General features: G+C 44.6%; 1 protein-coding gene across 1 annotated transcript in view; it reads left to right on the forward strand.

The window, feature by feature from the left end:
* The first annotated feature begins 3,332 nt into the window (after positions 1-3,332).
* syt16 (synaptotagmin XVI) overlaps positions 3,333-12,790 on the forward strand; it is a 34,343-nt gene continuing 24,885 nt past the window's right edge. Inside the window, exon 1 of the mRNA XM_088925430.1 lies at positions 3,333-3,567. Within this exon, the coding sequence (XP_088781556.1) occupies positions 3,555-3,567 (13 nt within the window). The 5' untranslated portion in view covers positions 3,333-3,554. The remainder of the gene's footprint in view (positions 3,568-12,790) is intronic.

Below are 12,790 nucleotides of genomic sequence, written 5' to 3' on the forward strand. Positions count from 1 at the left end.
GTAGACCAATATGTCTTGTATTATATGTAAGATTATCAAAACAATAACTAGAGGATCATCTATTTGGAAATATTGACAGGGGTAGTTTGGCCTCCCCTAGCTCCTCTGGTTTTTAGTGGCTTAATTGATTAGATAGCTAGTTGTACAACACAATAGTAAGACCAAGTTTAGAGTATTCTGTACAGTTTTGTTTACCACATTAAAAATTATAGTGCTCTGGAATTAGTCCAGAGCAGAGGAACCAGATACATTTCCTGTCTTAAAGGATTGTCCCACTCTTGACAAGGCTAAATAAACTGAACCTTTGTAGTTCAAACAGGAAGGACTAAACGATCAAGCTGATAAGAACAGAATATACAGCCATGGTTACAGAGTACAGGAGGCCGTTTGGCCCACGGAGCAATCCTGTCTTCTTCCATGAAACAGTTGGACAAAATCCTTGGATCAAGTTTCTAACAGCCAATTAAGCTATAGGGGCTGAATAGCCCCCTCTCATTTCTAACCATTCTTAAGTGTTTCTCACTGGGGACGGGAGGAAGGAGTCAGAAAGCTAACTGGTTAGTAAGGTCCCTGAGCACGCTTCAGTACAGATGAACAATCGCTGTCTTATTGACTTCCCAGCTGGCGCGTTCAGGTGTGATGCTGCAGTGTATTCAAATAGGTGTTAAACCTAACGTGAGAAAGAAGCTGTCAATGGCTAGTATGTCTGGCGGGCCCTCTGTCAGTGTTGCTGTTAAGTGTAGACCCTTTGGGAAGTGTTTTTTACTGTTTCCTGACATACTGTACACCCGCTCTTAACTAGTGCTGTCACCATGAATTATGGCAAGACAGTGCCATACCGAGACACGGAGCTCTGAGCAAGGCAGCCATACAGTGTCGCACCCTCCTGCTCCAGTTCCCAGTGGTTTGCAGGAAACTGGATTTCCCCTGTGGTTCTGCTGCACTGCTTTGCTTCTCTATTCTCAAGAACAATCTGCAGGTCCCTTTAAAATCACAGTATACTCTGCCATCCACTCCAATACTTATATACGCTCTGGTGTTTTAAGGCCATTGAAAGAAAAAACGTGAAAACTTACATTACTGTCTGTAAATTGAGCCCCCCGTCTTCATTTTGAGGAGGCTGGCTCAGAACACGAAAAGCACCAGCTCTGTTTCTCTGCCTCTCCCATCCCCAATCCTCAGGGGACACCCAGAGCACAACCAGAAGCCATGCCTATTAACTCGGTTTTAATGCCAAGTGGAGTTCAGAGTGCGAGACTGTCTGATTTACGAGAATTGTGTGCTCAAGTTACAATCAATGCTGCTCGCTACACATTTCTGCTCATAAATGAGAAGCCCTGCAGTACTTTTCTAAGTACTGTAACAGGTTTAACGCCTGTCAGGAGCTAAAGGTGCATCAAAGTTTATTTTAAAGCCTGACATTTTTAGACCACCACGGACGTCATAAACTGTTTTTCTTGTTTGGGCAAAAAAACGTTTCTAGAGTCGACAAAATTGTATAGAAGCGTCTGTAACAGAGCACACCTGGCCGGCCTTCTGTAAACGGCGAATCTCACAGCGCTGTACTGGATTTAATTAATCATTAGACAGGGAAGAGCTGCCAGCAACACAGCGTGAAATTAATCTCGCACTGCAGATCCAACACAAAAGGGTAATATATTAATATATAAAGAATTAAATATATTTTTAGAAATGTCAACGTCTCTTTTCTGGGGTTTATATTTAGTGATCTGCACAACTGAATCAACAGAAGCGCCAGCCGAGGCGTGGGTAACTACAGTGGAGGCAGGATCAAGTGTGATAAAAACACACGTTGTTCTCTTGCTGTAAACTCGTTGAAGCTCCTTGCACCAGATGGGACTTCTGGTTTTGGGACTTAACATGAACAACGCTTATTGATTAAAGATTCCCGCTGGGGAAAAACCGTTCGCCCGGTCACTGATTTCAGTGGGAGAGAAATAACTACACAAGCTGACACAACGGCTCTGTTGCTGCCTCTCTGCTTCTCGTTTGAAGTCAGCATTTGGCCGAGATTTGTGCATCTAACCCTCCCCCGCCCCCCTCCCCAAGAAGACCAGCTTGTTTTTATTCAGCAGCTGGACGATTAAAATTCGGAGAAATTTGCGGTTCTCATTGTCTGCGGGCTGATGGACACTCAAGGGAATCCGATCATTTCACACCCTAGCGGAGCACTGGAGAAGCAGTATCTTTCCAAGTGCCGAGCGACAGAAAAGAAGGGGGGTATAGTCGCTTGAACCTCTAGGTGCCGGGAGACGGAGACAGAGCCGAGTTGACGGTTTCCCCGGCCCGACGGTGGGGTTGTTAAGGATGCTCGGGGCGGTTTGAGCTAGGCTTGCGTGACGCGAAACTGCATCTCGCCTTGACTCAATTCTTTCTAAGTCTTCGCACACTGACCGCAGAAGCGCTGACTGAGACACGGACCTGCTCTCCACTACCAGAAAGGGTAGTTTCCTGATCCCCAAAGGGTATATCTTACTATATGGCGGTGGTGCAACATTAGTAAGTATGGTATTATCGCTATTTAAAAAAAATATATAAATAATTGATTGAAATTTAAAACCATATCAAAGTGTTTGATTAGTCAACGGTGCTCTTGTCGTCTTGCCTTGCACACGTTCTCTTTGTCTGGAAATGAACGCCGAGTGTTGTGGGTATTGAACCCAACCCCATTCCTCCGGGACCCCAGGAGTCTCCGAAGTGAATTTGCCGATTTCTGCAAAGCTGGTCTTGCATGGAACTGTGCCATGAGCGTCGCTATCCTCCAGCACGGATGAATTGCCGTCCTTCTCCGCTAGCATCCTTAAACGGGCTGTTGTTCGCTTTTCCCTGTCCCTGTACTCGTACTTCTGAGAAGTTCGCTTCTGTTGCCTGCTCGCGGTCCTATCAACGCGACACGCCCTGCTCAAAATAAATGGTGCATCTACAACATTTAGGAATGAGTTCTGGGCGGTTTATTTTTAAATACGTGGTTCTTAAAAAATGAATAAATGAATTTATGTTGCTACAGGGACGTCAGTGTCTGTGATAAAATGAACGTATTTGTGAACTCTTCAACAAGTGTTGCGGGTGAATATAAATGCCCTTATCCGGTGTTCAGCGATTATTTGTTGAATGAGCTTCCAACACGCTTACATTAAACGCCCAGACAAAGAAATATAGGAAGGAGGGGTGCTTTGGGGAGGCCGGCGGGGGTGCTGGCGCTGTCGCCCGGGCGCTCCTCTCGTTGCACAGCCGCTCCGCTGGCCGGTGGCTGCGGGTTGGGCGCGCGGCGACCGCGCACCTGAGCGAGGGGCAGTGGACCGCCCGCGGCCGGGGAGAGGTGGGGGGAGAGAGACAGGAAGAGGACTCGGGAGCGCAATCGCGCGGCCGGCGAGAGGTGGAGAGGAAGCGGCTCGCTCTCTCGCGTGCCGTTAGCGCCGGTCCCTCGCGCGCTCCGGGCGGGATGTGAGCCATTTAGGAAGAGCGTGACAACAGAACCCCTGCGTGATACATTCGGAGGGATTTTTCTCGCCAGATCCACCAGATTTCCAGTCATGGCATCGGATAGTAAGTAATCCACCGGTTTATTTATTTTCACGTCGTTTTGCATTCTGCGCTCAGGTCTGCAGCTCGGGGTCATTTAAAATGATTTTTTTTTGCCCCTTTATTTTTTTTTAAAAAAAAGAAACCGATAATCGATGTGCTAGTGTTAGTGATTATGTAATGAATGCTGGCTACTGCAATTTCAAATGGGCTTCAGCTTGCACATTTCGCCATCCATTTCTTAGAATTCGCTTGATTAAATTTTAAAATTGTATTTAGCAGGTAAACAGTGTCTTTAAACGTACGAAGCATGATATGATATTGTGTGAACACGCTACGTTCAGTTACGGGACGTGTCCCTTCCTGTCATAATAAAGAAATTAAAATCTGTTTAATTTTTAACATTCAAATAGAATCCGTTGACGACGTTATAGTGTTGATGTTCCTTTCAGTTCTTCCAATCGGACATGCAGAGAAATATTTAATTACACTGAAGACATATGACGTGGGTGCATTCGTGTGAAGATACAGTGTCACCGGTTTGGTGGAAAACTACGGAATCGGTTTGCAGTGAGGTACTATATACTGAGGGGACCACACTAGGAAAAATACAGTAGTGACGACTCGCAGCCGAATGTGTTTATTCTTCTGAGAGCGCTGATGCATTTGATACAGGATTTTTATTCTCGCATGAAGGTACAGTAAGTGGCAGGACAATAGGACATCGCGCACGGTGGGCAGTAACACTTCCCGCACAGAAGATCCGGAGGAAGCCTGGCGCTCAGCCTGAGCTTTTGTCAGAAGTCCACAAGAGAGGTTGAAGGAGTTAATCTGTTTATCAAGGAAGACTCGATGTGTACGATCTGGCACTGGCTTTGAAATACAAGTTTACCATCAGCGCAGTTAGCTCTTAATCACCAGGATTGAGCAGGGTATTTTGTTTAACGCTGTACGTGAAAGGATCACCGGTTACTAACATTTTGTACTCTTTAGTTTTCAAATCTGACTATTGCACCACTTTTTCAACAAAATATATCTGTGTTGGGATATACAGCCATTTAGAATTATATTAATATTACTAATATATATATAGTCGTTTGTTACAGTGATTGCCCATTGCGTACAATATGGAGGGGGGCTTTTCTAATCCCCACAAACACAAAACATTTCGATAACATCATACAAACATTATTCAGATGTTAAGGAATTAATTACAGGTGACATTTTCTAGATGTTCAGAAAACACTGTTCATTTCTTTATGCATATTTTCATAGGGCAATAATACTGTACTGCAATATTACACAATACAAAAATTGATGGGAAGGTGATGGGAAAAGCCTGGCATGCTGTTGTGATTCTTTCTCTACAAATTGTATTAAAATGATTCTGAGCCCATCCATCTGCCTGTTACATGTCCAAAATCATTCTGTATGTCATTATAGCAAGATAGTGTTTGCTGTGGATGTTTGATGCTGAGATTTGTGCTTTGAGAAATGCTCTACAGCATGTGGATATACAGTACTATCTTTTTAGTACAACAGTGGGGTTGAGTCTAGTTTCTCACTTGTGGAAGTCTTCTCCCTCCTTCCACACAGCCCAGCCCTGGACCTGTGCAGCAGGTGTCATCTGCTCTGCTGCGCTGGCCTCCCAGCGCAGACTGGGGGACAGAGTACTGATCTCACAGCGCAGACTGGGGGGACAGTACTGACCTCCCAGCGCAGACTGGGGGGACAGAGTACTGATCTCACAGTGCAGACTGGGGGACAGAGTACTGACCTCCCAGTGCAGACTGGGGGGACAGAATACAGACCTCCCAGTGCAGACTGGGGACAGAGTACTGACCTCCCAGTGCAGACTGGCCTTCCTGTATGTGTAGATGCGCATGTGTTTCATCCCTGCTGTTATTTTCCCAAATATTACTGAGGGTGCATTTTAGATCTATAAGAAAATACTTGTCTAGAATGCTGTGTTGGACTGCAAGGGTGTGTGGGGATCATCGAACCACTCTTTACTGAAATGACACTAGAGCACTTAGCCAGAGCTTCATTGGCTAATGTCCTGGTAGATGGAAAGGGTTGAACTTCTGTATGTTTAAATTCAGCCCACTGAAGCTCAGCAGGTGTGAGCCTGGTCAGTGCCGGGATGGGAGACCTCCTGGGAAAAACTAACCTTGTTGCTGGAAGAGGTGTTAGTGGGGCCAGCAGGGGGCGCTCACTCTGCAGTCAGTGGGGGTCCTAAAGCCCCAGTATAGTGATGGGGACACTGTACTGCAAAAGGTCCCGTCCTTTGGATGAGACGTAAAGCCGAGGTCCTGACTCTCTCTGGTCATTAAAAAAAAAATCCCAGGGTGCCTCTCGAAAAGAGAAGGGGTGTTACCCCAGTGTCCTGGCCAAATTTCCCCCTGGCCTTTACCAGTCATTGTGGTTTTCTTCGACTAATGAAGAAAATGTATGAATAACTAATGTATGAATACTAAATAATGACATTAAATCTATAGAACAGTCAAGCAGAAACCGCAGCAAGAGTGACCTCATTTGATATGTGACATCATGACTGGCAATAGCTATGTGCTGTTAAAGGTAAAGGGTTTTATATCCATGGAAGTACAGTACACCTGAAAGAGACTTTAAACCTACTGCTCAGTAGGTGTTATGAGGGATATTGACTTGCACACAGCCATGTACATTTTGCTGACAGAAAAGTTTTTGTTTGGCCTAGATCTCAACAGATAACTGTTAAGTTCATTTGTACAACCCTACTGCACAAGAGCTGGAGTTAATCAAGCTTTATATGCACTTTGCAGTTAGCACCTGATTAAGACCTCAAGCCACAGGTGGTCTGGCAGTGTTTCCTCAGTTTAGATAAGCAGCTGAGATCAGTGATGGAATCAGTAATCTGAGCATTCTGGGACTCTCGAAGACTGGGCTTTGTTCATCTGTGCTACACAGGAATAAAGCTTATATTCTGTAGTATAAGACCTACAGTCATTACGGAGAATTCTATATAATATATATTCTATATAATCTACTATAGAATATATAATAATATATGGAGTGGAGTTTGCATGTTCTCCTTGTGTTTGCATGGGTTTCCTCCAGGTGCTCCAGTTTCCTACCTTTCCCAGCTCGGATCTTGCCACATCCTGGAAAGATTAAACATAAAGCTGAGCATCCTGGAAAGATTCTTGACCACAAAAAAGTATTTATTTGAGCAGAGGAGCAGTGAATCCAAGCACACCCTATAGAATTAAGATACGACACTGTGTGTGCTAGTACAATTTTCTATATTATATGAACATATGAATCAGTCCAAAGACATACAGTATTGCTGGGTTAGTTGGCCCTGGTGTGAGTGTGTGTGCCTGTGTCTCTGTGTGCCCTGTGGAGGACTGGCGTCCCATCCAGGGTGCACCCTGCGCTGCGCCCACTGCTTGCTAGGATGGGCTCCAGCTCCCCTGGGACCATGAATTGGATGAAGTGGTTAGAAAAACGGATGGATTGTTATAAAATACAGTCTTAACACCTTGTGAATAAACATTCTTTCTCCGTGTATTAACAAGGCCGCCCCTCTGACTGTTGAGAGGCTTCAGTGCTGTTCTAACACCCAGTCTCTCTGCGGTGTGTTTGAAGTGAGACTGTGGGAAAGATGGAGATTCCTCGTCCCGGCCCTTCTTCGGTGAATTCCCTCCCGCAGCCGCCACAGCGCAGCTGTGTTCTCAATGAGAAGAATCACTTTACTGTAGGAGTGCTCTTCACCATGAGTGACCACTCGTTTCTTTAGTGAAGCTTGCATATTGGGAATGAAGCTTGTTTAGCTTTTTGGAACTTGATCATATTCTTTGATAATATTAAGTGAATTCTCGAAACCGGTGTAATAAACGAATCTTGCTTTAAAAAAAAAAACACCTCTTCAGGCCTTCAGTGATCTGAGTGGGGAGCTGTATCAGTGTGTGATCAAAGGAGCAGGTTTAACTCCACTCCTCAGAGTGGAAGGTAAAGGACACCGCAGTGTTTTGATGTGGGTCTCCTTCATGTGTGTCTCCACAGCTGAGAGCTTTACATGTTCCTATGACTCTAGTGTGCTCTCTTCTGGCATCTCAGGAAGGGCAGATCCCGTGTGTGACCCGTGTGAGGAAAGAATTAACTAGGGGTCTTGCAAAATCCTTGTGCCTGGCAGAAATAATAACATAAGTCCATATGAAAAGTTACACGTGAGAAGAGGGCGTTCAGCTTATCCGGCAGTTTGGCACTAAGTATTGATCCAAAGACCTTATCGTCTTCTTCAAAGAAGCCGGCATTTTCGGCTTCAATCACATGGCTGGGTAGCTTGTTCCACGCTCCCACCACCCTCTATGTGAAGAGGTGCCTCCTGTTCTCAGATTAAACGCACATCCACATACTGTAGTTTCCACTTGTGATTTCTGATTCATATGTTCATATAATATAGAAAATTGTACTAGCACACACAGTGTCGTATCTTAATTCTATAGGGTGTGCTTGGATTCACTGCTCCTCTGCTCAAATAAATACTTTTTTGTGGTTAAGAATCTTTCCAGGATGCTCAGCTTTATGTTTAATCTTTCCAGGATGTGGCAAGATCCGAGCTGGGAAAGGTAGTTACGGTATTTGCATGTTCTCATTGAATGGTTTTTACAAATATGTTTGTGGGTGTGTCACATACTTGCATTTAATGAAACCACACGGGTTCATACAGCCCTGTTGAAAATAAATTATGACTGAAACTTACTGACTGAACGTTCTTTAACCAATTGTGTAAAATTAAGGGAAATTTTCAGAAAAAAAACTGATAATTATTTTGACTTGTGTTGATGAAATAAACATTATCAATAGAGGAATGATTACTCGGCCCTTTGACACTAGATATGAGCTACAGCACTGCAGACTTGCTGATTGGCACTGAGCAATGAAAGCCTGACAGTTTATAATCACTGACACTTCACTGGCTAGCATGTCAACAAATCCCTCCAGCCTCCTCATCCTCCAACACTGAAGGGAGCAATCTGTAATCTTACAATTATTGTATTTCTGGAACTCACATTGAATAGTACACTAGAATGTTTTTGTCATTGCAGTGTTTCGATAGTGAATAGGTTGGTGGTGTGAACAGACTGAACAGAGCCTTGGCAAGAGGTCCAGCTGTTCCTCTTATCCAGCCAAATGTCATGGGGGGGGGGGGGGTTGGTGCTAGGCTTGGCCATCTTGTCTGATGCTTCCTCACACACCTGCTGTGAGAAACAAAGTGCCTAGCTGTGATACTCCTGCCCAGACAGACTAGGGACAGCTTACTATAGTTGGTAAAGAGCCAGAGGTACTTAGCAAGCTGATGGTCATTTCTTATGGGTAGAGCCTTGGGTCATTTGTATGTCCGAAAGTGTAAGGAAATCAAATCCCTTTCCCTTTCAGGTCCTTGACAGCTGAAAATAATGCTGAAGTAAATTCGATAATGATAGTTTTGTGCTGCTCTCTAGATGTGTGGTGTTTATGCTGTGCTCTGGTGGGTGACAGCCAGTTTTTATGTATCACTATCTCAAATCTCTCTAATGGAGGTACATTAGAGCTCTCTTCCGGGCACTGTTTTCTTTCTGAAGTGATTTAAGCCACCTTGTCATGCTGGAGACATTAATAGAGGTTATAGAGCTCATGTTGCCAGCAGACTCCCTGCTTACGTAGGTCACTGCAGTCTGGTGAGGATCTTGGAGCACATTTCAGCTGAGCCCTGGCTGATTCTTCTGCTGCAGACTAATAATTGACTTGAAGGCTGAGGTTATGGCAGCAAAGACATGCCCCTTGCACACAAGATCTCGGGTTCCTACTGAATATAAGTTGAAAGCAGTATTAAAAATGGCACATCTTTAATCCATATTCACCTAACATTAAATGTTCCTGTTGTTTTATCTTTAGCTGATTTTTTTTCCAATTTCACAGGCTCACATGAGAGGACTGGCCCTCTGGGCAGAGCTCAGTACAGTCATGCCAGTTTGTCTCCTCCGTCGGCTGGGCAGTGGGCGCATGCAGTTAAATCTGCCTGGGCAGGGTTCCTGGCACAGCAGAAGCACGAATGTCCTGAGCCTGGCACTGGAAGAGACACACCTGTCCAGTCAGACAACTTTGCTGCAGATCCTCTAATATTTTAATCTTGTGGGCTCAATTTCTGTAAGCGTCTAAGGGCTTTAGATGATCATAAGTCACGTTTGTAGACATATAGCCTGGAGTCTAGTGTAACTGCACTTTCTGAAGCATCTAAAATGTGTGCATTTAGGTGTCCTTTGGCGTCTATTGCCTCACTTTATGCAGGGAAAGGCCTGCTAACCTTTGCACATGAGAAGGCCAGTGTACACGACTAAAATTAGACGTTAGAAGTTACACCTGCTTCAAAACTGCTTCTAAGACAATAAAATGTTAAGAGTTTCATCTGTCTACCTGTTTGCTTAGAAGTGAAGTTAGAATGTCATTTTTAGTTAGAGTGAAAGTTGGGCACATAAAATAGTTAACTTTAGGCAGAGGAAGTCTGCCTAATAGCATGGTTTGCTGTGTGTGATCATTTTGCTTGGGGCTGCCCAGGACACTGGACAGCGGTATGGTTCTGCTGCTCCTGTGCCAGGTGTGGCTTCATCTGAATGCATGGAGAAAGAAACAGCAGGAGCTGGCAGGAGTGCTGCAGAAAATCATTAAATACCGCGTGGAAGACGTACTCCACAGGGGCGGCCGTGCTGCAGTGCCAGCCCTCTTGGCTGAGGATTTGAGGGCTTGCAGCTTCAGTGGAGAAATGCTCATGTAGCTGTCAGCCAGAGCAAAGTCTGGGCTCTTGGGGGCTGTGCACCTCACTGTACATTCTATAATTACCAAAACCAGGGTGCTCATGACCTGCCAAACTCTACCCGGTGATTCTGCAGAGTTCTGTGCTAGCTACCTGACCCAGAAAATCACTTCCTTTCTAAATGTCTGCAAAAGACGCACCTGTGGGTTTGGGGGAGCACAGGCATTGTTTGTGTTTGCTCTGAGTTGAGGTTTACTTCCTTGTTTACTTGCTGGGAACAGGGCAGCTGCACTCTATTTGGAAGGAGGTTATGTTGATGGTAATGCAGCAAGTTTTTCTTTGCTATCAGGCTAAAGAGGAATAAGCTGGTACAGATAATTATGTGCATCTCTCCAAAGTTCTACTGCTGTACTAAGTCTACCATAATGAACTTTCCTTTAAAGTTATCATTGTCATTCCAGACATTTTTGTCCTGTGATGCGCACATTTCTCAAGCTTTGGAAAATAAAGAGGAAACATCTGTCTGCCCTGTGACACAGTTGTTCCTGATCTTTCAGTGGACTGCCCCTCCTTGCCTTTCTTGGTTTCTGCTGTTGCACTGACTCAGTGAGTGATTCATGCTCTGACTCGGTTACAGTCTCAGAAGGAAGAATTCCCAGTGTGCCCAGCTCATAGCCCTGGCAGTGGTTCAGAGAGCATGCTGCAGCGGTATGGCACTCATCTTCGCTGTGGTCACTGAGGCCATGAAAAGTAATAATACATTTAATTTAGAATGTGTTACTGGTATTTACTATTTCTTCAGGTGAAAAACAAGAGTAACGTCATGACAAAACAGCACATATTCCAACATTACTGGATCTGGAAAAATGCTCTCTTCTTTGCACAATGATTCATGCATTTCCTAGCAATCACGGTTAGAGTGTGTTGTGTGATGATTTGTTAGTATTCAACAAGTAACACAATTGGTTAAACTCTCTTAAGCCATGAACTTCAAGCTAAATATTTAAGCTTACATCACTTCACTCTGAAAACCCTATACAACCGCAGCCGATGTTATGCAACATCAATCCAAACCTTACTTGTGGCAATAAACGATTCATGAGAGTCTGGGTGAAGAGTCCCTGCCCTGCTCTTTAAGCCTGCTGAGGGGAAGGATTCTGTTCCCTCCCCTCCAAACACACATGATCAGTCACTTCATTCTGGTAAAACTAAAATCATGCTTTAGCCAGGGGAGAAATGTCAGATGGTAAATAGGAAGTGCAATCAATATGGAGACTACAGGCCTACTAATTGCCTTCATAAATTTCCTGCCAGTGACTCTGGGACTGCTGACACACAGGCATGGGTGTATAAGACTTTCAGCATTGCTCGGCGCTTGTCTCAAGAGCAGGGCGGGGGTTAGTATAAGGTAAAGAACCTTACACAGATGTCACATTGGGCAGATGTGTCTTTAATCTGGCACCTGTGTCTTGCTCTGATAAAACTGCGTGCAGGAAGAGTGCTGTGAGAGGTGTTTTGTGTCTCCTGTCCTGAGAGAGCTTTCTTTCTCTGCAAGGGGGTCGGCCTCCTGCTGTCCGATCGCAATGCTCAGATCAGGGTGCGTCCCTCACGCCACTGCCATTACAGCATGGTGTGGTGTCTTGGGTGTTTAGTGTGGAGAAGACCACAGCGTTCCCTTTGGACTACTGATGGCGGAAGAGAGTGGAGATAGATGGCCTCTGTGTCTCAGTGGAGATCAGTCAATGCCAAGGCAGGGCGCAAAGGGGGTCTTACGAGAGCTGCAGATCAAGACTGAGCCGGCTGTAGCATTTGAGCAGCAGAAGCAGGACAAATTAAACAAACAGCACTGTGTAGGAATATATGAAAGAAACTGTTTCACCTACAAAGGAGAGATGTTTTCGTTTAACTGATTTCCATGTTTGGTGTTAAGGCACTGCAGAACTATTTTTGCAGTAAAGTGTTAAAGACAAAGAGATGCGGATATGCAAAAGAATGTTTGATCGGAGAGGTGTAATGCAAACAGCTCCGTAGGTGCAGTTGCAACAGAAGTAAATACATCTTTGGGGAAATGTTACAAGACTATATAGTGCAGATATTGAAGTTCCAGTAGTCTGGAACAGCGTCCAGCCTTTACACTAATTTTTCACAGCACAACATTATACAGGACAGATGACAGAGGCATGAATGGGTATAGACTGCAGTGTCTGGTATTTACCCAGCTGTTTTATCTATTATTGAACAAAGACAAGGTTTTATTAAACCCTATTGAAATGTGTAGTGTTAAGTTAAGAACTGAAGAAAGGTTACAAATGTGAGAAAGCCATGTGGAGCATACTGCCCGTTTGGTGGGTAATTAGTAATTGATCCAAGGGTCTCATTCAGCTGTTTCTGGAAGAAACCAAAGTATCGGCTTCAACGACATGGCTAGGCGTCTTGCTCCAGACCCCCACAATTCTTTGGTAAAGAAGT

This window comes from Atractosteus spatula, chromosome 9 (genome assembly GCF_055471065.1).
Source record: "Atractosteus spatula isolate fAtrSpa1 chromosome 9, fAtrSpa1.hap1, whole genome shotgun sequence".
Taxonomy (NCBI): Eukaryota; Metazoa; Chordata; class Actinopteri; order Semionotiformes; family Lepisosteidae; genus Atractosteus; species Atractosteus spatula.